This window comes from Sinocyclocheilus grahami, unplaced genomic scaffold, assembly GCF_001515645.1.
Source record: "Sinocyclocheilus grahami isolate Dianchi unplaced genomic scaffold, SAMN03320097.WGS_v1.1 scaffold395.1, whole genome shotgun sequence".
In the NCBI taxonomy this organism is placed as follows: domain Eukaryota; kingdom Metazoa; phylum Chordata; class Actinopteri; order Cypriniformes; family Cyprinidae; genus Sinocyclocheilus; species Sinocyclocheilus grahami.
The window spans coordinates 645,345-672,892 of NW_015505574.1; the positions used below are offsets into that span (position 1 = coordinate 645,345).

General features: G+C 36.6%; 1 protein-coding gene across 1 annotated transcript; it reads right to left on the reverse strand.

Annotated features, from left to right (window-relative positions):
* Positions 1-398: 398 nt before the first annotated feature.
* Positions 399-27,548, reverse strand: LOC107550309 (heparan sulfate glucosamine 3-O-sulfotransferase 2-like). Its single transcript, XM_016231577.1, has 2 exons — positions 26,997-27,548; positions 399-1,112 (listed from the first exon to the last, which is right to left on the reverse strand). Exons 1-2 carry the CDS (start codon positions 27,527-27,529, stop codon positions 494-496), a joined length of 1,152 nt encoding a protein of 383 aa, XP_016087063.1. The 5' UTR covers positions 27,530-27,548; the 3' UTR covers positions 399-493.

A 27,548-nucleotide genomic window follows, 5' to 3' on the forward strand; every position in this document is an offset into this window, starting at 1 on the left:
TGTAATGTAATGTAATGTATTCCTGTGATGCAAAGCTGAATTTTTAGCATCATTACTCCAGTCTTCAGTGTCACATGATCCTTAAGAAATCATTCTTATATGATTTACTCCTCAAGAAACATTTCATATTATCAGTGTTAAAAACAGTAGTGCTGATTAATATTTTTGTGGGACCTATGGTATTTTTTTACAGTTCGGATTAATTACTGAACCCCCCCCCCCCCCCCCCAGTGTTTATATAATAGACTGAAGGCTGCAAAAACTCCATGAAAGTATTATAATAGTAGTCCATATGATTTACTGGAAAATGAGCAAACTGCACATTCTTCTAAATATCTTCTTTTATGTTCCACAGAAGAAAAACGGGCATACAGGTTTGTAGCAATTTTAAATGATGTAAATGATGATAGAATTTACATTTTTAGGCGAACTATCCCTTGAGGACGTGCTCATCATCAGAAAAGCGAGGCTGGTTTCATCCAGGTCCTCCTCCTCAGTCCCATCTGAAGTCATGACCCACCATTTCAAAAAATTTCACATTGAATGGCCTATAAAATTCTCTAAGCTGCTCAATGACTTCCTGGTCAATCTGAACGTGAGTTCTGCCCTTGGACTTGCCCAGACAGCGGGGCTGGCTGCTGCTTTCCGGCTTCTTCAGGCACGGGAAGCCTTTTGTTCGGTTGAAGTAGAAGTGCTTGTCCGTGATGATGCGTTTGAGCCCCAGGAAATCCTGCATGCGGCCCATCTCTCCGGCCGGATCTGTGATGAGCCGCTCCCCGCTGACAAAATGGATCTGCGATAGACGGAAGTACTGCAGCCAGTTCTCCAGGTGGAGGATGTACATGCCTATGCGGATGGCATTCCAGGAGGTGTCTACCATGCCTTGACTCCTGTTCTTGAAAGCTAGTTCCTCAAAAGAAGGGATGTCGGGCTTCTTCGACAGGGTCTGTGTGTAGTCGGAGATCGCCCTCGTGACTGGGTTCCGCACTACTACGATCAGCTTTGTTTCGCGAGACATGTTTGAGATGCGTCGCGGCGCCTCCCGGGTCACAAAGTAACTTGGTGTTTTCTCCATGGTGATCTGACTGTCTAGAGTCCGCGGCATAAGGCCCCTGTGAGAAGACAAACAAAAATATTCATCAAAATGAATTTATAATATAGGTTCATAAGGTTTTTTTTCATGTAAGCCACCAACATTAACACTGGCACTCTTGGTAAATATAAGAGCAAAAACAGGCTGTTTAATATATATATATATATATATATATATATACAGTGGGTACGGAAAGTATCCAGACCCCCATATATTTTTATATATATATATTATAAATATGAAAATCTAAAATGTAAAAATGCATTTATCGAAGGCAACTTTAATTTTCTTTCTTTTTTGATTCTTTATTAATAACACATTTTAAAAGATAACTATTTACAATAAAACCTAAGATCTGCTCAGAGTCATAAAATAAGCATATTAAAAAAGGAGAGAAAGTATAAATAAATAAATAAATAAATAAATAAAATGCTTTAATTAAAACAATAATTTAAAAAAAAATTCTTACCCTGAAGGAAATATTTAGAAATATTTATTTTAACATTTGGCAGATGTTTTTGTCCAAAGCTAACTGCTTTGTGTTCAAGCTATACATTTATTTCATGTATTCCCTGGGAATTAAACCCTTGAAACAAACCATTTTTTTATTATGACAAAATCTTTTATTATTATTAAATATTTTATTATGAAAAAACAAACAAATCGGAAATTATGTTCTACCATCAAAATACATTGAGTTAGAGGAGTGTAATAATTTGCATCATAAAATATGGGTTACACTTTACTTTAAGATGTCCTTGTTACAATGTAATACACTAATTATACATTCAATAACATGTTATTATACATTAACTACATGTACTTACTATATGGTTAGGGTTAGGATTAGGGTTTGGCTTAGAGTTACTTGCATGCAATTATGCATAATTTATTGTTATTTTAACAGTAAATACATGTAGCGTGTAACAAGGGCACCTTAAAATAAAGTGTTACCAAAATAAGAAATAACAGAAAATTTTTTAAATGTCCAATATAACAGCATTAAACACTAACAGGTCTTTTTAATTTTTATAAAAAAATAAAAATAAATTCCAACATGTTGGAACATGAAATCCACCTCCCAATTTAGGAGGTTATTAAGACAGTGTAAGCTGCTGCCACTACAATTAAGTTGCTTAATATATATACAGTATATATATATATATATATATATATATATATATATATATATATATATATATATATATAATTGTAGTGGCAGCAGCTATATCAATAAACAAAGAAATCGGTTTAAATTACAATTTTAAGTTAATGTAATGGTCAGCATTGTCAACAGAACCCATCAAAATAATATTGCCATATAATGCAACTTTAAACATTTCAATTAAATCCAAAAATTAGAATTTTCTTTAGTTGCAACCATGCATTTCTTTAAGTTGTAATAACAGTAACAGCTATTATGCTCAAACTTAGCAAAAGTACAAAGCAAGAACCCAAGTATTAAAAGTCAGCATGCAACTCCCCATTCATGTCCCTACAGACATGAATGATACATCAAATTGTTGGGGTGTGCTACTGCTTTTCCGAGCAGTCTGACATTTGGCAAATAAAACCAGGACAATATTCTGTAGGAATTAAGAATCACACTTTTGACTTGAGTAAGCAACCGTCTTGCAATAACCTAGCAATCGCTTAGCAACATGCTAAAAACCACTCACCCATAGTACCTTAGCAACCCTGGCAGCAAACCATTGTGAGTTTTCCACAGGAAAACACCAGTCGCATTTCCTCAGAGAGTGTAAAAAATGCATTATATTTATTTGAGGAAACTATATAAGCAACCCTGGCATTTTCTTTTCACAGCCTTGAGAGGAAAAAGCGAGATAGCTTGTGAAACGTGGTCACCCCTCACATTAGTGTAGACTCCAGCATGACAAATAGGAATTCAGTTACAGCAAGTGACAAAATAATCAGAGCGCACACATGAGGTTTTAATACTCGCCGGCAATATTTCTAGTCTCTTATCTCTCGGGTGAGTGTGATGCTGAAGGGTATGGGGAAATTATCAAATCTCAGGCACATCCTTTACTCCTGCTCATAAATCACCATCAGCTGCATTACAGATGCACAATAGAGAGAAAAGCTTGGGCAAATCTGGGACATGCGAAATAGGTCATTATTTTCGCAAGTTTCTTTACGAAACCATCGAGTCCAACTTTAGAGTTGTTCTGACTTGAACTGATGAACTACACAAGGTGATATTCACTCGGTCACAGTTCTGTTGTTTTAGCAGATAGCTGCTGCCCCGTCAACCTCTTTGAAGGAGCGAGCATATTAACGGTGCCGTAAGCAATTTTTATGGAACGGCACACAGAAAACTTCCCTCTTACCTGACAGATATCACTGAAACAGGTGTCTTGAGAAATCACACTCCTTTCTGCGACAGCCCTAGGCAGGAAAACTGCTATCTGAATGCAAGATGTTACCGTTTAGCCAGTCAGACGGCATTTTGAGTGTTTGGCTTCGTTGACATGTGGCTTGTATATGCAGCGTGGGGTTCAGTGTTGCCAACTTCTTTCAATGGAAAGTAGCTTAAGCCAGCTTGAAAAGTTGCTAGATGACGTCATACTCTAATTAGCATATTCAGAACTTCTTTCAATGGAAAGTAGCTTAAGCCAGCTTGAAAAGTTGCTAGATGACGTCATACTCTAATTAGCATATTCAGAACTTCTTTCAATGGAAAGTAGCTTAAGCCAGCTTGAAAAGTTGCTAGATGACGTCATACTCTAATTAGCATATTCAGAACTTCTTTCAATGGAAAGTAGCTTAAGCCAGCTTGAAAAGTCGCTAGATGATGTCATACTCTAATTAGCATATTCAGAACATCATTGCTCATATTGCCTATTATCAATACAACTGTTTTCATTTATATATTTTACTGTTTCTGTTGTCAGACAACGGGATGAATATGAAATGTGACTGAAACGCGGTCCTTTAAGACTACATAACCAGCTCTTTCTTCCAAGATGTTAATCCGCACAGAAATCCTGATTTATAATTGAGCCGTCGTCTGATGAAATCAAATACGCATAAGATAAAGACAATGGCTGTGCTGTATTTGCATGTAAAATTAGAAAAGCAACAGAATAGCTATTTTAACTGAAAGCACTGCTCTCTGCCGCTCGCTGAACAGATCAGACACAGAGAGAAAGATGTGTGCTCGCTGAGAAAGCAAGCAGTACCGACGAGTCTCAGACTGTTTTCATTTATATATTTTACTGTTTCTGTTGTCAGACAACGGGATGAATATGAAATGTGACTGAAACGCGGTCCTTTAAGACTACATAACCAGCTCTTTCTTCCAAGATGTTAATCCGCACAGAAATCCTGATTTATAATTGAGCCGTCGTCTGATGAAATCAAATACGCATAAGATAAAGACAATGGCTGTGCTGTATTTGCATGTAAAATTAGAAAAGCAACAGAATAGCTATTTTAACTGAAAGCACTGCTCTCTGCCGCTCGCTGAACAGATCAGACACAGAGAGAAAGATGTGTGCTCGCTGAGAAAGCAAGCAGTACCGACGAGTCTCAGAAACTAAATAAGGTTTGTCCAAGAAGTCACTAGATTTGTTGCTAGGCGCTTTTTCTGAAAAAAAAGCCTTTAAGGGGGTCTGAAAAGTCGCTAAATCTAGTTACAAAATGGCTAACATTGCTAACAGAACTTTTAAAGACAGAATGAAATGGTAATTCACTCGTTTTCTATATGCATGTTATTGTTATTCATGCATACATTTCATTTTTACTTTTTTTGTTTTTCCAAGCTTGTAATTTTTAATACAAATATCATAACTGGATCTTCTCTAGTGATGGAAAGTTCAAATCATTTTACTGACTCGGATCTTTGAATCTCGTTCATCACAATGAGTTAATTAATTTCCATGCCATTTTGTTAATTTCAGCAGAATATAATTAAAATGCTACATGTTAATAAATGAATTCTCCGACACATCTACTTACGTGACGATCACATTTAGAATAAGAAAAATAAACTATAATGCAACTAAGGCCAAATGATGTGAAACAGATACAATTAATTAATTGAGGCTATACAATCTGTTAGTTCACCTCCCCTGCCAATATGAGTCATTTGCACTTTTGTCACGTCACATCCCTGTAAGCTGAAGTATAAGTGAAGTGACGTGGGGCCAATTATGGTGACCCATACTCGAAATCTGTGCTCTGCATTTAACCCATCCAAGTGCACACTCACAGTAAGTCATTTTGAGTGTTCGGCTATGCAGCTATGAAGCTATGCAGTCTGTACCGGAAACATAATTAATTAGTTCACCTTTTGAGTCTTCGGGTTCGAGTCGTTCATTCTTTTTTCATGTGCCCACTTAGTAACAAACACAAAAATAATTTATTTACTGCATGCTGTTATTATATGTAGGCATTTTTGCTTTATCACAGTGATTTCCCCCCATCGTACGGATAAAGTTTAAAGCATTAATGAACTCACATTCTCACATTCAATGATATGACATGACAGAAATTCAAAAAAGTATAAATTGTAAGAAATAAAAATCTACAATTTGAAACCAGAAATGCATCATGTGACTGTTAAAAAAAACTGACTGTGCATGTGTTTGTAAGGAAGATTGGAATCATTAACTTATTTCTGTATTGTTAATGAATTAGATATTCGCTACATTTACAAATTCCTCATATTTTTCTTCCGAGATGGTATTAAACCAAGCTATAAATGATCTTTTTATGTGATTACATCAGCGTTCATCCATTAAATTGAGAATTACAGCTATAAGACAGGATTAGTGAGGGCTTAAGAATTTAAATCTTAGCAAAAGACTGTAATAAAGATGGACATTATATTGACCATCTTTACTGCATGGAACACAGGGGTTAGAGAATAACCTCGAGTTTCCACCAGTTGTGACTCATCCCGATTCATAATGGGCTTTCCTAAAGCAGGAGTTGCGATACTTTACCTCCATAGTCCTGAAAATATTGATCCATTTAGCTTGATTTATAAATGGTGCGTTGCTGGCCAGGGTGTCTCTGTTAGCCTTAGCGGTTCAGGGCCAGAGGCAGCCATTAATCTTGCATACGGTGCAATGGAGCTTCACCCACTAAACAACTTTACTGTGTGTTTGAATGCAGAGCACCAATCACAGCCTCATACTGATGCAATGCATACTTCAGTTACATAATCAAACTTGTATTTCTTGCCAGACAGCCATCAAAAATGCACTCTAAAAAAATCTTTCTCTGAGTCTTTCTTATTGAAGTTGTAACACCAGACTTCGTTTTCCTTGCAAACTCTAATATTTCATGCATCACTAAGGGAGAATTTATGCTTTAATCAACTCAAATGAAGTGCACTATAATTTTCCTCAGAAAATACTGATTTTTATTATATAAATATGTGTGTGAAATTATTATTAAATTGCACAGAAAAGACATTTCCTTAGAATTGCGTGTCCTCGTATACAGCATATTTATTAAAAGAAAGGCTTCAGTCCAAACTCCAATTTATTTTGTGTTTGCGCCATCGCCAACCTCTGTCCTCGCAGTTCTTTAATTAATTGCATTTTCAAGAATCAAAAGATGGCATGAATTTGCCAGTCTGCCTGTTATCACACCACTGATGTGCCTCTCATCTGCTGTCTTGAGATGGGGGCTGGCAGGTGCTCTGTTGCTTACATAAGAGTCTTGTCTTTTACAAGAAAATCAATTTAGTGAGAAGAGTGAAGGATAAGTTAGCTGAAAGCTGGAATAGAGAGGTGCAAATTGCAAAGTGGTGCACAGAAGCGTACTGCTGGGTCCACAGTGAAGACTAGCCAGTGAAGTAGCCATAAGTGGAAAAAGGTCCTGGCACTTTGTAAAACATTTTTTAAAAGCTTTGATTTGTTTGTGGCTAATGCAGAAACTAAACTAAATGGTAACCAGCAAAGATTGTGAAATGCAGTAGAAGTAGAGGCTTGTTAGAGCTTAATTTTCACTTTCAATTAAAAATATTAATATTTCATTTAAGGAGCTCTAAATACTACTGGAAGAAAGCTGACTGTTAGTATTGTCATTCATCTCAATGGTAGTTAGTCAGCTGGCACAGGACTACCCAGAAGTACATGATTTGAAATATAAAATTCTATCATAGTTCTGGATGCCTGAACTGTTTTTGAGCCAATCACCTGAGCCAAAATGTGATGAGACTAATTATTCACAAGAAAATTCGGTCATGATAATGCTGATTGGATGATGGAGTCATAAATCTTAATCTAAGCTGCGACAAGAAAGTGGCACTTTTAAGAGCACTATAATGAATCTGCTATACTATAATTAAGTATCAATTTCACTATCACCATCACTGAGCACGTTTACATGCACACCAGTAAGCTGATAACTCACAAACCTGACAACGCAAGTAAGCTGCGTTTACGTGACTTCGTTAATAAATCAGGTTATTTCCCTGTAGTGACGTCAAAATATACTCATTTGTGTATCTGACTCCGAGTATTCCATACATTTGTCAGTTGTGATGTTAAATTAAGCTAGCAACATGCCAACTTGCAACATGTCAGCTCATATATTAACCTCTTATGCAGTTATAAATGCAGCATTGTGACTGAACCACTTCTACTTCTGCCGCACGAGATGAGAACACATTTTTATCATTTTCTGAGTCATGAAAAAGTCTGCTTTTGTGATATATTTCCTTCTTTCTTTACTGCAAGACGCTTGCTCGGTCTAGATGCGCTTAAATCTGTACTAACGAGGCGTTCCTGTCACGTATCACACATGCGCACCTCAATAAGCCGACAGAAAGCGGGTTATTGTGTTTACATGCCGTGTGAAATCGGAGTAAAAGGCAAAGGCCGTTTATGACCTTACTCCAATAAAAGAGAACGGGTTACCGCGTTTACATGACCAAGTGCGTTTTCAGCTTATTAAGCATAATCGGCTTAAGAACGTGCATGTGCATGTGATCCCTGTTGCTTGCAAAAATTTGATGTGAATAGATTGCTTCAAAATCAGATGGTGTAGTTAAAACTATGGGTGTGTTTTCAAAAATCATTGTTTACAACTATGGTCATTACCAAAATGATTAAACAATTTGGTGTTTCCTGAAGCTATAGTTCGGTGACCATACAGTATGTTCTCTTTTTCCCAGACATGTCAACGCTTGTTTAAGGAAATGGCTGAAAAGTAGTTTGACCTTTTGTGCATAATTGACCAATCGTGGCGTGCAAAAAGGTGGAATCTACAGAGAACGGTCAATGCAAACACGCATACATGAAATGTACGAAGACAGTAGAGAGCATGTCAATAGGAAAACAAACTCAAACCCAGACATTTTTGAGCAAATTAGAAATCTCGGCCAGGACATGTTCAGGAAAAAGAGTCACCCTACTATAGTTCCAATTAATAATCGCAAACAGCATTGGAAACTTGTGTGGTTTGAATTTGCTTGTGTGGTTAGTTTCTAGTTAGTATGACAAGCTATCATGCTTGCTTAAATGCATGACAACACAAATTTGATTCTACACCTTTTAGTTTGTCAAGAGAATGAAAACAGTTCTCTTATGCCATGTTTGTTATTTATATAAGAATTTGATTTAATTTTTCATTTGATATTAAGATAATTAATGAATTACTCAAACACCTGCGTGACATCATTAACAAAAGTTCTGCTCAACATGGTTCGAAAGACAAATTTGCTACCGTTTCAGAAAACAGTCATGACCAGCTGGTTAATTTCTCCAACAATGCATCACACTAAGCAGTGAGCTACATCGTTGTACAGAAAACAGACATTAACCAACCTTTGCACATTGTTTTTTTTACACTACTTAGCATAAGAATAAAAAGACAATCTGAAAGTAAAGTGTGTACATAGAGTCCTGAAATTACCCTGTAATAGGACTGATTTAAATAGCAACAGCAAGCATGCCAAAAATTTAAACATTTTAATCACTGGCATAATTCCTCTGCAATTACATAATTAATAAGCTTATCGTGGTGCAGCAAAGGAAACATTTTTATCTTTTTCTATTGAATTAACTTTGAAGTCAGACTCTTGCAGAATTAAAGAAAATTAATTCCTAATTGAATTTCAATCATAAACAAGTAAGACATAAAACAATTACCGCCAGTTTGAAACTGAACATTCGTAGGGGAACGTTTCCATCATAAGATTTACTTCAGCTATCTTTCCAAGCTCTGGGTTTATTAGATCACACTATCTGTAGACACAGGTCTACATAATAGAGGATATCCTGATGTCTGGTATCACTGGCTTTCACTTTTAATGCAGATTGACATTCTAATTCATCAGGGGGCTTAGTCACTAATACTGCCAACAGATCCACCACCTCAGTGAAATGATAAATGACATCAGGCAAAGGTCTGATATCACATCTGAAAGTTACAGTGCTGTTAATTGTCTGACAGAACACGATGTATTCCTGTTGTCTTTTCTGCTGAAGAGAAGTTTTCAGAGAGCCGGGCAGGTCTTATGATATGTCTGGGATCTGCTGACAAGGTCGTGAGAACAAGCTCTGTGAATTGCATCAGCTAGTGTCATATTAATACCACCAGCCTAAAGTTATCCTCTCAAATTAAAAGTCTCCTGCATGCTCTTTTGTTAGCCCAGGCATCTCTATTCTAGGGCCACATTGTGAACTGGACGATAAATGCAAAAAAAAAAAACACAACTTCATACAAAAAAATCTGACGAGTCTGCATGCCGTGCTAAGTGCAGACCAATGTGCCATTCCTACCGAGGTCATTTATTCTGATTAAAAAAGGCTTCTGGCCAACCTGCACGCTGAGATGACTTTCTTCAGCGCCACACCTTTGTGTTCCACACGTTGCAGTATGTTTGTCTAATAGATGGCAGCACACAGGATGCAGAAGACCTTTTAGAAACTATCTAATCTCATTCTTGTTGGGGCAATTGGAGGATTTCATCCTGACTATGAGATGTGGCTCTGGCAACTTTTGTAAATAAATTAATAATGCAATGCAATATTCAAATAGTGTTCGGATGAGAGATACTGTACAAATGAAGTACATCTCTGACAGCGATGTGCCTGCATGATCTCATTTGTATTTGTATGTAAAGTGTGGTTTGTAGGACCAGATTTAATAACAGACTCAGGATTTCCTAAAGACATGCAGTGGAAAAATGTGCGATTAAAAGGCGTGCTGTGGTTTTTGAAGCTGGCCGTACTGCATATGCATTTGTAGGAGTTTCCCTTTCAGACACAACATTTATGGGAGGAGAGTATTTAAATAAATCACGCAACATGATTTACTAAGGTTTGTGCTAGTCAGATTAATGGTATTTGCACCATTATTTAACACCCAAAAAAGCATATCATAATCCATTTTGCAGTTGACATGGCTGCGATAGTTTCACAGTTTCATATATTTGCACAGACACTAAAATATACATAACTGTATGGACAGCATCAAAAACAGTTTACATATTAACACATTTGGAGATATATATTTGTGAATCTTTTTAGTTTCATTTAATTGATTGAATTCATATATTGACTTTATTGTTTAGTCAGTGAGATTTAATATGTTCAATGCTGTCAAATTTATTGAATGCATTTTCCTATTTTGATATAGTGGTTTACAAAATATCAAAATAATAGTGTATTATAACAGAATATTGTCAACTGTGTTGCTATATACCTATTATCTATTACATTGTTTTATTGTTGAAAAGTGGTTAGTTTTAGGACCCACATGGTGTTATTTGCTCAAAAATATCTATATAAAATGTAATGCAACTGAAGATATTTTATGTATCTAAATCTGTGCATATATGTTAATATGTTTACGTTTTAGAAGCAGTCAATAAGTCCAAATAGACTGGTAAGGAAGCACTCCATTGTCTCCTATAAATGGCTCCACAACTGATTAGATGCAGTTAGGTCATCTCTTTCTTACACACTATCTGATAATACCTTATACAACCAACATAAAGTATTTTAATGTCTGGAAAGTGAAAGAAGTTCAACAAAGCCAGACTTTCACTTCTAACATTTAGAAGTGAAAGAAGTTCAACTGTGAAGAGAGACTGTAGGGCCTATAGCAACTTAGATAGTGTCTAGATTCTACTTTGATTCTACTACAAACAGCCCTCACATTAATCTATCATTCTTTGTTTCTTTTTGTAATAGTTTTACTTGCAAATGCCTGTTTAGGTTATCTGTGAAACATTAGGAATATGACTTTGACTGACTTTGCAGCGCCCTATATACAGTATATATATACTGTATATATAAAGCCGTTATCATTATACACTGTTCTGATGCAACCTCGTGAGGATTTTTCTAGAAGTTCAGACAGACTGGGGAATGCAGCACAGCAAGAGCAGAGTCGACTGCGCTTTGATTGCTGTTTTATGGTGTTTTCTTTTAATTTTGTATTCCTGAACCTTCACTTCAAATTGGAACTTGTAAGTCCACCATTTTGATCCTTAGAAATGTCTACCAACGTCTGATGAAAAGGTCAGTTTTGAATGTTCAGTCAATATGATATACTAAACACCCTCCTGATGCTGTCTGAGCAGGACTGGGAATAAAGTCTGTTTTCTTCTGCACTGTGCTTGATACTTTCATGCACTTAAGCACATCTGACCTGTCTAACAATTCTATGCATATACAATCCCAGGATTAAATGTGTGAAGCTATTTGTACTTCCCTCTTTTGCAGGGTAGATTTTAGTCCATTTATGTGTGACGGTGTCCTGAGGTTTGTTTTCCTCTACACCTGCTATAGAAATCTAATGACTCAATCCATGGGTATTAAACTTAACCTGGTCATATTTAGATAATGTATGCTCACAGGCTCTGCAGTATTGCATTAACTGAGGTCTTGCTTAAGCCTACATTATTAACTGGGCAGTTATGCTTCGATTTCTTTCTAATTAATCTAAGCCTCATTGTGCTAATTAAAGTGCTTTATGGCAGGACAGAGGATTGCACAATCATGTTGGTGCAAGTGCTGATCTGATTGGTATTTCAAATGAAAAGCATCAATCACCATGACAAAGCTGCAGGGACATACGCTCACAGCGAGCCTCATTTCCTGTCTCAGTTCAAATGCCTGTCATCATTGACACTCTTAATGAGCCCATCCCAGTTACAACAATATCCTGTGCCTGGGTCTTCCTATGGTCCTATAAAGTACTATCAGTTTGTCTCTTATAGCACTTTTTTTGGTTTAATTACATAAATGTTTTCAACAGAGCATTTACATGGCATCCAACATGTTAAGCACAAACGTTGAAAAGTGTTGTTGGAAACATTTAGAAGTGGGTAGTTCATAAGTCTCACAAAGCCAGACTTTTTAAAACAGCATCAACTCAGTTTGCAGCTTTTTCTGGCCAAGAACTGCCCACTTAGATGGGAAGACAGCAGCCAATCACAGTTGGATTTGTTTTTATATGCTGTTTAGGTGCAGGTTTATATGAAATTGTAGAAACGACAAAGAAATTAGCAGAAATGTGTGCAGACTTTGTAATCTGAATATTTGTCCATCCAAAAAGTGGACTCTACTGTACATCCTACGTATTTCCACTAAAATCTCAATTACATGCAAGTTTCCGATATCTGACATATTTGATTCATAGTCTGCTATATCTATCAATCACAACAAACTGCAGTGTAATAGTATATTGTGTATTATAACTATTGTAAACACAACATTTTATTATATTAACGAGTTACGGAAGCTTTAAGTACAGTTAGCATGAAGGTGTATCGTATCGATATTGCTTTGATCTATTGTTTACTTAACACTTCCTGAAGATTTTATATTTTTTCATTATTGGTCATTATAATGTTTTTAAAAACATCAAAATAAAATTATATTGTAATTTAATATCGTTACCTGTACAGTTACTACATACTTATTAAATATTATAGTTTTATATTGTTGAGAAGAGGATAGTTTTAGGACATGTGCGTTTTTTATTATTATTATATATAAAGTCATATAATACTATATATATATTATATATACTGTATATATATATATATATATATATATCTCAGCTTGTCTAACAGACATTTCTTGACCATCACCTTCAACTCAACCTTGCCAAGACAGAACTGCTTGTGGTTCCATCAAACCCATCGTTTCATCACAATTTCAACATCCAGTTAGACACATCAACCATAACTCCTTCAAAAACAGCCAGAAACCTTGGAGTTATGATTGATGATCAGCTGACTTTCTCAGATCACATTGCTAAAACTGTGCTGCAGATTTGCTTTATTCAACATCAAGAAGATCAGGCCCTTTCTTTGAGAACATGCTTCACAACTCCTTGTTCAAGCTCTTGTTCTGTCGAGGCTGGACTATTGCAATGCTCTCTTGGCAGGTCTTCCAGTCAGTTCTATCAAACCTTTATAATTAATCCGGAACGCGGCAGCAAGATTAATTTTTAACGCGCCAAAAAGAATGCACGTCACACCTCTGTTTATCAATTTGCACTGGCTACTAGGGATGTCAAAAAAATATATATTTTCGAATATTCGTTGAAAAAAACAAAAATCCACATTCGAATGAAAAAACTATCCAGTTGAAGCCTATAGATGCGGCGCTGCTGCGTTGTTCATTAAAAATATAGCGGAAAAAGAGAACATCAATGCGGAGAAGATCTTGTTTACATCAAAACCGAAACCAAGCCGTTCACACAGAACGCATATTTCACGCATTTTCTAGACGGACATCTATTACTGTTGCACTCGCGTCTCGCACAAAAAAGCTGCATGTTTAGAAAGCCATGTAAAATTAATGCAAGTTTAACTTTGAAAAAACATATGTCGAGACTTTATGGCATCTTTTCCCCCCATCCCACTGCATCTCATGTTTTTAAATGAAAAATGTACTCTGTGTGATTGGCTTTCCGCTCTTTGTATTAAACTATGCATACATACATGATTTTGTTTATAGTTGTTTAAGCAACTTATTATGCAAATTTTTTTCGCAGAAAGTCATGTTATCTTATGCATTGAATGATGCGCCCTCTTGTGGCCTCAGGAGAGAAGCCAAAAGCTTTTCTTCACCCTAACTGAAATTATGCCTTTTAAATTTGAATATAATTCGAATTTTGATAATATTTAAGTACAAAATTTGAATGTAGTTTTCAGCCATTTTGACAGCCCTACTGGCTACCAATAGTTGCTCGCATAAAATTCAAGGCATTAAAGTTTGCCTACAAAACCACCACTGGCTCTGCACCCCTTTACCTAAGTTCATTACTTCAGACTTATGTGCCCTCTAGAAGCTTGCGTTCTGCAAGTGAACATTGCTTTGTTGTGCCATCCCAAAGAAGCACAAAATCACTTTCACAGACTTTTAAATTAAATGTTCCCTCCTGGTGGAATGACCTGCCCAACTTAGTCTTTAACCATCAATAATTGGCTAAAAACACATCTCTTCCATCTTTATTTGACCCTTTAACTCTAGCACTCTCTATTCTAATTCTAAAAAAAAACATGCCCCTTTTAGACTTCTATTTATTTACTAACAGCTTGTTTTCTTAAAAAAAAACACTAACACTAGCTTCTCTAATCTTTTTGTATTCTATCTGTTTGTTTTCTTTTTTATTTATTATACAATTTAAAAAAAGCAAAAAAAAGGCCTCTAACACTATTTTGATTGCTTCCATTGTCCTCATTTGTAAGTCGCTTTGGATAAAGGTGTCTGCTAAATGACTAAATGTAAATGTAAATAAAGCTAGAATGCAACTATATTATATTTGTATTATAATTGTTTTTGTACAAAGTATTCCTATATATATATATATATATATATATATATATATATATATATAAAATCTCTCTCAAACTTAATGTATATAGGTCATATACTGTAGATTTGAAATACATGTATTGTATCCATGCATATTTATTTTATTTTAATATTGAATATATACACATTTTATGATTAAAATAAATAATAAATATATGTATGTGTGTGTGTGTATATATATATATATATATATATATATATATATATATATATTTAATTTCCCTCAAAATTTTCAAACACTGCACAACACCAGAAGTTGTGGTCGCCACTGAGGCTAAATTCAGAAGCGATCAGGCAAAAAGCAAGTCCATTTCATATATGTGACCCTGGAGCACAAAACCAGTCTTAAGTCGCTGGGGTATATTTGTAGCAATAGCCAAAAATACATTGTATGGGTCAAAATTATTGATTTTTATTTATGCCAAAAATCATTAGGATAAGTAAAGATCATGTTCCATGAAGATATTTTGTAAATTTCCTACTGTAAATATATCAAAACTTAATTTTTGATTAGTAATATGCATTGCTAAGAATTTCATTTGGACAACTTTAAAGCTGATTTTCTCAATGTTTAGATTTTTTTGCACCCTCAGATTCCAGATTTTCAAATAGTTGTATCTCAGCCAAATATTGTCCTATCCTAACAAACCATACATCAATGGAAAGCATATTTATTCAGCTTCAGATGATGTATAAATCTCAATTTCAAAAATGGACCCTTATGACTGGTTTTGTGGTCCAGGGTCACATATATATGTGGAAAAATACATTGCGGAATGTATAATTCTACACATAGACATCTAGTTAACTAACTTAAGTGTCTCAAACAAAACTCAAATATTTTTCAAAAATGTAACACCACTAAACTGGAAAATTTGGCATATTCAGTGATTACGTGGTTCGTCCACAGAAGATTCACTGTATTGACCCTGTACACAATTTCTTTTCAAGGTAAACTCAACCCCAGAGTCGATGAAGTTGCATAGCACCAGCCAATCAGATGTGCGATTGCATCAGACGGTCACGGTGGGCCTGGTGTCTGAGGCTGAGACTAGAAATGCATGTGCCTCCTGATGTATAATGCATGGCTCATTGGGACGCAAGTTTGAATCCAGTATGTACCTCTTTTTTCTTCCTATCTCTCTTGTGCTGTCATTTAAAGTGTGATGACCGAGGCCACACATAAATGTATTTGATTTAAATGTTTGTTTTGATAAGTTGATTGTTTATTTATGTATTGGTTTTGATGTGTTTTCTTTCCTATTTTTCTCTTCCTTTGTAAATTTGTATTTATTTTTGTATGTTTTGTTTATTTGTCTAAATGTTTATGCTCTAAGTTAGGTAGTTTATGTTGTCTTCTTTATCAGGCTAAAGGAGGCAGGTAGCTCCTAATTATTTTCTATTCGCTGGAGTGCACGCTGGTGAATGGAAGGTGAATATGATTTATGGATGGTTTTAATTTTATTTATGTTGTTCTAAATGCGATGTTAATTCATCTAATTTAGGTAGTTATGTCATTTGAATGTATATGTGTGTGGGTGACCCCTTTGTCATTCATTCATTCATTCATTCATTCATTCATTCATTCATTCATTCATTCATTCATTCATTAATTCATTCATTCATTCATCTGAGCCCTGGAACTCCATATATTTTTTTCCTTTATTTGTGCAGTTTTCTTTATTTTCTTTATGTATGGCCAAGTGTATGTTTTAAAAAAATTGGAAAATTATAAAGAACTGATTATTTTTTTGCAAATCATGCTTCCTGCATTTATTGGACGAATCCTTTAAGTTATTTTTTAAGATCAGATAAATAAATTATTATAATTTAAGATAAATGATCCATTATCATTTTCGTTATGGCTATTAAAGTTACACAAAAAATATAATTGAAATTCAACTATTTTAATATTGAACAAACCACATAAGCACCTAAAATAATGATTGAGCTGTCAGCCGCCACGTTGCAGAAATAGAAACCATTCCAAATATAGAATCTCATCGTTGGTGGTGTATTGCCATCATGGCTAGTTAAGGCCAACATCTCTGTTTAACATGGAAAATATACCATGATTTTTTTTCTCACATCATGTCCTGTTAGGACACAATGCCATGCTCTGTGTCACTGACAGGGAGAAGTTAATTGAAAGTGTTTATGTAGTTTACCATAATGGATGAAACTGTGAATTGATTACCAGTTACATCTCCATATGCAGTGATAAAGTCATATAATCTCACAGATGTATGTCTAATCTCAATACACTTCCAGGTCTGGCTTAATTCTGCCACCACTGTAATGCGGATCATGAATATTTCAGCAGCTCAGATTTTCTTCTGGGAGGATGTCAGACCATTAATGACCAGTCAGTAACAGGAACCCGCCTCAGAGAAAGTCTATTAAGAGTTGACCATGAACCATCCACACATACATCTGTCAGTGGGTGGAGGTGAACAGTGCTGGCAGTAGTAATGCGACTAAAACCAGCACTTGAATGAATTATAACTCCTTCAATATGACACCTTAAAAATGTGTTATCATTTCAGCCACACATTCATCTTAGCCCTTCGTTTTTAATGAATGATTTATACATGCTAAAGCTCTGCTAGACGTTTGTCAACACAACATGTTCAGTGTGCATTTACAAATGACTCACTTGCCCTCATAGATTCATCATGCTATGTCTTATCTGTAATTGCAACTTGTGAAATTAAACAAAAACGATCTGTTGATATTATTGATCTGGACAGGAAGAACGTGAGCAATTAGACCATCGACTACCCTGAAATAGACTGCAAGGCCGCCGCAAGATGATAAATTAACTTTACCATACATCTCACCGGGAAACAGTGTATTTTGATTCAGAGCAGTGCGTCGGCAGACTTCATGTGTAGTTGCTCAAAGAGCTCCTCAACAGAGCCTATAAAAAGATGAAAGGTCTCAGACTTGTCAATCTCCAAACTCATTTGTGTTGGAACTGAAACATATTTTGCGCCTCAGCAGTGCCACGGTATTTTTGGTCTCATTTACTTCAGACACATCCCTGGGAGGAGGAGGAGAGCTCAAAGAGGTGATGTCTCCTGGATTCTGGCTTCGATTCAGAGCATGGTGGTCCAACACTCATATTTCAAGGTGCGATGCACAACATCACACGTATATCAAACACAATCATCATACCTGTATCTATAGGTGCTTCCCAATTTGCATGCTTACACAGTATTCTATGCTGTTTGTAGTATAAATAGTGAGTAGTGTGTTCATACTGAAAATTACATGTGCTTCACTGTTGCAGTTGTTCTTAAGTAGTGGAGGGGGAGGGGCTATCAGACTCTGATGTTGGATAACCAAATAAAGTGTATTAGTGCCCGCCCACTTTTTCAGCAGTGCTGGTTCCAGAAGTCCATATTTTCCCATAGGGGTTTAAAAAAAAGTATTTGATAAAGTGTCATAAGCATGAACCAAACCAACCAACTACAAAGAGTATCACAACATTACACTTTGATTTGAAGTGAAAAAGTATCTGAAAATCGGGCATCGTAGTCCCATGAGGGAAAGAACTACAATCCCATGAAGCATTGCCAATGACAACATGGAATTAAAAACAACAGAGACATATAAAGCTATAATTTAGTTGCTGGTTGTATCTATAGAAACAGTATATTTTACTGACTCAAATACATCATTTGTGGTGCTTCATGGAAGTGAGTAGCTTAAAGATCTCTTTTGGGGTGCTTTGCTCCCTGTGACTCTCTGACTGGTGGAATTTTCTGTATTTTCTGTATCATGGGTAATGTAGTTTTTCACAGGAAATTCCACTGTTAACTACAGTTATATAAAAAAAAGTTGAATTAATGCAAACAGATTGGTTTAACAAAAGCATATACAATTGATTAACAACATCAGAGCTCACAAGATTTTTAAAGATTTATGCAGTATTGTTAAAAATCAATTTCCCTATGGAGAAAATTAATGGATTTTTAAATTACTAAACCCTATTCTACCAATTTCAAAATTTCTAAAGTTTCTACACTAGATGGTACATGGTAGAGTACTTAATACATAGAAAAGGTGTTTTATGCCACATTTGGGACACAGCATATGTCTAATTATATTATTGTTGTAGCCTCAATTATACTAAGTAAAACAAGCACCTCAGCTCATGTTAATTGCTTCAAATTTCACACAGCGAAGAACTGTGTAGGATGGTTTTGTTAAAAAATCCTACTCATTATATCAGTGATAACAAAATTTGATGAGTCTTATAGTGTTGTTGCTTCATTATCCCAATTAATTTCGGTCTTGTATCAGTTGCATTGTCAAAACACAATATGCTATCGTTCATTTCAAAGCCACAGACAGAGTACTGCTCGCTTCAGAAGGTCGTAGAAGTGAAAAGCGAGGAGAGCCAAAGCTTTCATTGTCCAACAGGGAATGGTTCTGATCCACCCACAAAGAAAATGTATGGCCTCCCAAATCCGAGGCCAGCAAACTGCACATTCTCTGGTGAGTTTTAGTAGTTAATTGTGTCAGTGTTTCAGATTACTGTAATTCATTGTTGGGTTGCATCCAGAGTGTTATGTATTCAAATAGACATCCAGCTATGTATGTTTGTGTCATGGCATGCCAGCCGGGTGTAACTTTGTATTCGGTTTACTTGCCTCCTCAGAGCAATTTTTCTCTCCTGCTTTAAAGGGTTCATTGCAAAGCTGCAGGATATAATGGGAACATTACCATGGAATAATGAGAAGCAGGCTTACGCAGTATGTGGCAGAAATGCAAATGGCTAGGAGGACACCTGAACGCATTGCAGAATACCTGTTTTTCATCTCATACGTGATTCGTTAAAGCACAAGCAAAGTGTGATCTAAGCAAAATTTCATTGCAAATTGTCACGTTAATGACTTGTCCAATTGCATGAAAATAGTGTATTAATGTAGTAAAATAGTGTATTAACACACTGTATTAATTTTTTTTCTTGATGCAGCTACTGAAGGGTAATGGTCATAGATGATGTGTACAATGGCAGACACCGGAGCCATTCCCAAAGAAGTCATGACTAAAATGGCATCCAGTGGCGACAAATAACTTCACTGCACACCATCTCCCACCACCATCTTCTCCCATAAGGTGCGCTTGTGAATATGCATTGGCTTGTGAATTGATTTTAAAATGGGGAATGGTTATATTTACGCAGTGGAGCTTGAAAAAAAGTGAAAAATGATATCTCTAGCCCTCTCTGCTGCCCATGTATGCACAATAAAATCTCTTGGATTTTTTCCCACATCGATACAGAGTGCTCTATGATGTCAATGGGAAAAATCCAAACATTTTACTGTTCTACAAATAAAAAAATAGATAATAATAGGATACATTAGTATTCCTCTCCCTCACTCCAGCTGTTGTTTTCTTCGGTCGAGATAGGTTATGCAGAACATTACTGTTAACCTTAACAAAACTGCTGATGCTCCAAGTTTGATGGGGACTGTAGATGAATAACAAGTCATTTTTCCTATGCATATAATTAATCTGGAGCGACTTTGATTTGGTCCACTTTAGAGTATGAACTTTTCTCTCCACTTCAGTGCGACTATTATATTTTTTGGTATATTTTTGGGTCATTGTCCTGTTGGAAGATTAATCATCTTCCAAGTCTCAGTACTTCAGCAGACTGCAGCACATTTTCCTCTCTATTTTTTTTTCTACGGCACCATTCATTTCCCCTGTCTTTGTGAACTGTGAAGCATCCACAAAAAACTTCTCCCAGTGCTTCACTGTCAATGTTAGGTTATCACGAAACACAACGTGTGGTGTTATAGGTTCAAGAGACATATCTTTCCAACAAAGGATTTCTTCTCACTATATGAGGCAGGTTTATGAAGTGTGTCCTTGGTCTTTATGATGCACCTGTTTCCTGGAAATGTACTACATTGGAGAGTATTCTCCCACGCACAGGTGTATTTTCACTGCACGTGAAACACCTCAGCCGCACTGGTGGTCGCAGGTCATGTTAATGTGTATAGAGAAAACTTCAGGGGTAATTTACATGCGTAAAAGCAAGGATGTGAATTTTATTAAATGCATGAAATATGCATTTAGTTCTTTTTTTTTTACTTGTATGTAAAATCAAGGGCATGAATTTGCATGAAGAATGCATTTAGTCATTTTACATTTAGTCATTTTGCAGATGCTTTTATCCAAAGCGACTTACAATTGGGGAATACATAAAGCGATTCTTCTTAAAGAGGCAAACAGACACAGGAAGTGCTTGTAAAAGTTTTAGGCATTGTTCAAATAAGTACCAGCTAGAAAGTGAAGGAATAAATAAAGAGAAAGACAAAGTTTTTTTTTTTTAATTTAGGATGAAGTCAAATAGTGTCAAAAGTGATGAGTTTTCAGCTGTCGCTTGAAAATTGTCAGGGATTCAGCATTCCGGATAGAGGTGGGAAGATCATTCCACCAGCCAGGAATGGTGAACGACAATGTTCTGGAAAGTGATTTTGAGCCTCTCTGTGATGGTACCATGAGGCGTCACTCACTATCAGATCTCAGACTTCTGGAGGGGATGTAGATTCGTAGTAAGGAGTGGAAGTAGGCGGGTGCTGAGCCTGTGGCTGTTCTATATGCAAGCATCAATGTCTTGAACTTGATGCGAGCGGTAACCGGTAGCCAGTGCAGGGAGATAAAGAGAGGTGTAACATGGGCTCGTTGAAGACCAGTCATGCCGCTGCATTCTGAATCATTTGTAGAGGTTTGATTGTGCTTGATGGAAGTCCAGCCAGAAGAGCATTGCAGTAGTCCAGCCTAGAAATGACAAGGGCCTGGACAAGAAGTTGTGCAGCATGCTCCATTAGAAAGGGCCTGATCTTTCTGATGTTGTGCAATGCAAACCTGCAAGATCGAGCAGTCTTTGCAATGTGGTCTTTGAAGGTCAGCTGGTCATCAAAGATGACACCAAGATTTCTGGCCGAAGTTGATGGGGTAATAGTAGAAGAACCTAGCTGGATGGTGAAATCATGCTGTAGAGTTGGAGTGGCAGGGAATACAAGAAGCTCAGTCTTTGCCAGGTTGAGCTGTAGGTGATGTTTTTTCATCCATGCCGAGATGTCCGTCAGGCAGCCTGAGATCCATGCAGCTACCATTGAATCATCTGGTTGAAATGAGAGATAGAGCTGTGTGTCATCAGCATAGCAATGGTAGGAGAAGCCATGTGCCTGCATGATGGGACCCAGTGATGTAGTGTATATGGAGAAGAGGAGGGTCCAAGAACTGATCCCCGAGGAACCCCAGTGACCAGTTGATGTGCTTTGGATACCTCCCCTCCCCAGGCCATCCTGAAAGGCCTACCAGTGTGATAGGATTCAAACCAGTGAAGTGGAATCCCTGTGATGCCCAGTGATGAGAGGGAAGACAGGAGGATTTGATGATTGACAGTGTCAAAAGCAGCAGATAGATCCAGCAGATTTGAATGCATTTAGTTATTTTTTTTCTTCATAATTTACATGTGTAAAAGCAAGGGCATGTATTTTATTAAATGCACAAAGTATGCATTTTGTTCTTTTTTTGTAATTTAGTGTATTTGTTTGAAGGGGTGAATGCGCTTTATAGGCCCAGTAGATGCACAATTTAATTTGCACAGCAGAGGGCCAGTGAAATGCCATAATGTATGATAATATATGATTGCTTTTCTTCAAGTATTCTAAGTGAATCTGAGCACTCACCTTCAGCTCCTCTGCAGTTCTGTGGTTTGTCTCTAGAGTGAATTGGAGCATTCAACATTCATCCTTAATCCAGTCAGTCCCATAATGGACTCCCATTGGTAGACACGCTGTCTCAGAGTAGCTCCTATTTACTCTGCGCTCTTGCTAGTGGCACTCATGTCTAATGAGTAATTTACACTAAAATCACCAAATCAAACCATCTCGGTAGCTTGCTGTTTCCTGCTGGGTCACATCCAAGACTGAATTGTGTAGGTAATTAATGCTACAGGAAGTTCTCTCTCTGAACCATGCTGGGATTAGCAATTCCCGCTAGTGATGCAGGGGCATAGAAAGGTCTCTCGTGTGCATGGAGGAATGTGCGGATTTCCCAGTTAAATAAGCTCTGTCCAACTTTCTGTCCTCGTCAACCTTTCTGACTGTCGTGTTTCGCTGCTCCTTTCCCCTTCGAGCCAATTAATGGAGGACCTGGAGGAATTTCTTGGCTCTAGTAAATGTTAAAAGACGTCTCGTACAATCTGAGGATTTCTTAGGGAATCTACTTGAAGAACTTCCAAGTATAGTAAAAAAAAAGGAGGAGTGGTAGAGCATACACAACTCACAAAACAATTAACAAAATTGTCCAGAAACCTTGCACTTTTTATTTTTTAGCTATGCCAGAGATCTTATTATTTCAAGCAAGGGCATTGTTGCTTTTGCTCCATCTAGGACAACTTCTATTAAAAACCCAGGGGTAATCTCTACAACGATATGTGAATTTAATGAATGGGCCTTGCCAAGACAAAGATTGAAGTAAAATGAAAAACAAGATCCTAAAACACATTATTAAAGGGCTTTATAAGGAACTTTTGACTTAATCAGCCAATGCATCTTTCTCATTACTTCTGCCCTTTATTGCCACCCTTATTGGTTCTCTTATTGCAAGATGTCAGTGGCTAAAATGAAATAGCTTTCAGTAAGGATTAGGGGGACTGTTTCAGTGTCTCGGCCTCTGTGGCATTTTAATTAACCTATCCACAAATAGTATTGATGAGTTTCTTAGTGTGAGAATAAGAGAATCTGAGTATTTACTGTATGTGTTAATTTGTGCACATTTTACAGGCATGTTGTTTTGTGTATGTGTGTGTGTGTGTGTGTTATAAAGCTGGGTAGTAACTGATTACATTACATCTGGATTACGTAATCAGATTCCAAAAAATAAGTACTTGTTATTAGAGTATATTACATTACATTTTTAAATGCTCATAATCAGATTACAGTTAATATTTATGGATTACATGATTACACATTCATACAATGGCAGTAAATTATTCATAATTTATTGATTCTTCCTAATTATTATTTTTTTTCTCTTTTACATTTTCCTTTTTAAAAATCCTACTGTGTATCAAACAATTCAGCTTTGACTATAATCACAAACCATGGTTCTGAATTTGAGGGGGAAAAGCAACTCTCAAGCTTTTAGATCATGTATGAAACACATAATTATGCAAATTAGTGCTGATGTATAGATGTGAAACACTGATGTCATCATCATATCCAGTGACCTTCAGTAATTGTTGATTCTGGAAGTCTGGACAAAAAAGTACAAACCATGGCATGTAGTATCATTGTTGTTTTCATGTTTACAATTCTCTGATGTTGGATACTGGTCACATTCGGTAAACAAATAAGATATGCATATATTTATATTTTTGGTGTTCAAGTGTTTAAATTAGTTTATTTTACATTTTTTTTATGATTTAATTAATTAATAGCTTTTTATCAACTCACAAACCCACTGCAGTTTTTACATTAAGCATAGTTTGGGAAACCCTGGTGTAATGTAATGTTTAATCCATTTTATGATGTTGATATATTTTAAAAAAAAATTATTATCTCTATACTTTTTTATTTCAATATGGTGAGTTTAATGGTAAGTTTAAACAAGTTTGGTTAAAAAAAAAAAGTAATCTAAAAAGAAGTTAAAATACATAACATAAAATGAGTAACCAAGATTACATTATTAACTGCAGTCTTCATCATGTAATATGTAATCAGTAATGGACTACAATTTGTAAGTAATCTACCCTATATCAAAGCATCTTATGCTTAATTACCAGCATAGCCATACGCAAACTGTTCCCAGCATCATGAACTACTGTATAATTGTTCATCTTGCTGTAGTTTACAAAAGAACATCCATTACTCTATTAATAGTTTGTGGGCATTTGTTTGTTTGGCAGTCATACTGCACCACGCAATTCCTTTTCATCTCCCCTTTATCCTGGCTCTTTTTCTCCTTACATCTTTTTTTCTCCCCATGTCCAAATACAAGGGACTAGCATCGATCCACACATCTCACAAACACATCCGCTTCAATTGATTTAAGCACAGTAGGCTGTGGGTGAGTGGAGTTGCCCCTAACTGAACGCAAACAGAGGAAAAGTGTGTTTTTTTTGTGATTTCCAGACTACGAGCAGACCGAACAAGCCACAACACCTGCTAATGGCTAAAGGGCTGCTCTCACACAGGTATGTACTGTTGGCTTCTATGGATTTTCCCCTTCACGTTTGGACATGGCCCACAGGGAGTCCTCTCTTTCGCTCTCTGTCCTGTCTGAGCTGGGATGTGATGTGTGTGTGTAATTACTGAAGCTGAGCTGCAGGCAGACACCGTGCTGGAAGAGGGAGGGATGATGTTGTCTCCCAGAGACCCCTACTTCACGGCCCTACTACACGCCACACAGAATCGACACAGACTTCTCGTACAGTCGAACGGCCCCCCGATGGGTATTTGAATGGCAGCCCATCATAGAAAGGGAAGAAGGAAGGAAGGAGTTGATTCTAATCTGCCCACTGATCAATATGATCCATGCCTTTCCCTGACAGGCTTTATGGAAGGTTTACTCTTGAAAGAGATCCATTGGCCTTTATCTGCATATTTTCCCCCTGAAACCGAACACTGCAATCACTCTGTGTCATTCCGCTCTGGGTCTCTGGCCAAAACACTATCATTCCTGCTCTCTCAGTATGACTTACTGCTAACATCTCCTTGTCTGCAGTAAAGGCTGAATGTTTTCAGCTTTTGTCTTACTGCCACCGCAAAAAGGCAGTTTTCATCATTTTTGCGCCCTACTGATCTTATCTTTATGACATTTTACCCATTAGACAGTTCTTTTTTATGATTTGTGCAATTTTGAAAAATGTGATTTACCAAAAGTTGACATTTTCTTTGAGTTTGAGTGGCTCTTGAATTCATATGATTTAATTATTTTTATTATTATTGAATTGGATCTCAACTTCCCCTTTTCAAATCAAAATAAATATCAACAATTTAACAGCAGTACTGCCACACAAATAGTTTGTACTGAGCACTGTTTCTTTGTGAAATACCAACATACACTGAACAAAATTATATAAGCAACACTTTAGTTTTTGCCCCCATTTTTCATGAGCTGAACTCAAAGATCTAAGACTATTTCTATGTACACAAAAGGCCTATTTCTCTCAAATATTGTTCACAAATCTGTCTGAATCTGTGTTAGTGAGCACTTCTCCTTTGCCGAGATAATCCAGCCACCTCACAGGTGTGGCATATCAAGATGCTGATTAGACAGCATGATTATTGCACAGGTGTGCCTTAGGCTGGCCACAATAAAATGCCACTCTACAATGTGCAGTTTTACTGTATTGGGGGGTCCGGGGGGGTCCGAAAACCAGTCAGTATCTGGTGTGACCACCATTTGCCTCACGCAGTACAACACATCTCCTTTGCATTTTTTTTTTTTTGCAAACAATATTGAAGACAGTGTGATATTTGCCTGGAGCAAGGAGTGGGTTTAGGAAAAATTACATCGAGTTGTTGTAGTTTTTAAAATGTATTTATTTATTTATTGCATGCTCGATGATGAGGTTTCCTTGACTAATAACAATGTAAACCCCAAAGTGGAGCTGGAGTGGAGTGATTAGAAAACCTGTTGTGCAGCAAAGGTAAATCTGTGCCACTCATATTATCTGTCCTGTTAGGCTTTTAGTCTGTGCGCTGCTTTGACCCATACAGATGATGCTTTGACTTCTTTAGGAGCTATTTTCATTGTTGAAAAAGTAACAGACAAATTATCAGGTCAATATTTGTCTGAAATGCATGTTAATCAATATTAATCTCATATTCTTATTATTAATATTAATATTATTCTTGAAGCTGTGCGATGGCACTGAATATCCGCATGAATGTGATGACCAATTTTCAGTACAATAGCACTTGTGTCAGTTTTATAGAAACAATGTTCAAGGTTTTCTTGTATAAATAATGCAATGGTGGATTTTATATTGCCTAATGACATTTTGAATCCAGAATATATTGCTAAAAGCTGGAAAAGAAACCTACCTGTACCAGTCCAATCCTTTGTCATAGTTTCGATCAAAGAAATGTGGTTCAGTCCCAAGAGCTCGAACATCTGGATGAATCCGGATGAATTCCAACACCGCCCTGGTGCCTCCTTTCTTAACGCCAACTATAAGTGCATTGGGCAACTTCTTATTCCCGTATTTTGGCGAATTACTGTTATTACTCTGCTTGTGATCTAGCACATCTTGTGTTTTCTGAAAGGCTGAATGTTTGCTTTGGTTGCCAGTAAGGTTTAAGAGACGCACAGCCCTCGTCTCGTCCGAGATGACTCTCGCTTTCGCTGATATAGTGCAATAATGTGACTTCTGTAAAAGTTTTTTACTCCCCATGTTTTTCAGACGGACGCAGCGGTGCTCCTCCAATCTCTGGTTAGGCATAATTGTACCGGAGCAGAAGAGGATGCTGTAGCATAGATACATGAAAGACAAAGAGATAGTGAATATAAAAATAAATCTTCTGCTTAATCTGTTTGAAGGTGGCACGATTCGGCTGGATAGGAACCTATATGCCATGTCTCCATGGATGAAAAGA

Excerpts from the sequence above, each read along its gene's own strand:
- LOC107550309 (XM_016231577.1), bottom strand. The coding sequence starts at position 27,529 with ATGGCATATAGGTTCCTATCCAGCCGAATCGTGCCACCTTCAAACAGA. Across the intron at positions 1,113-26,996 it reads AAAGGATTGGACTGGTACAG|GGGCCTTATGCCGCGGACTC; the intron begins GTAGGTTTCTTT and ends GTCTTCTCACAG.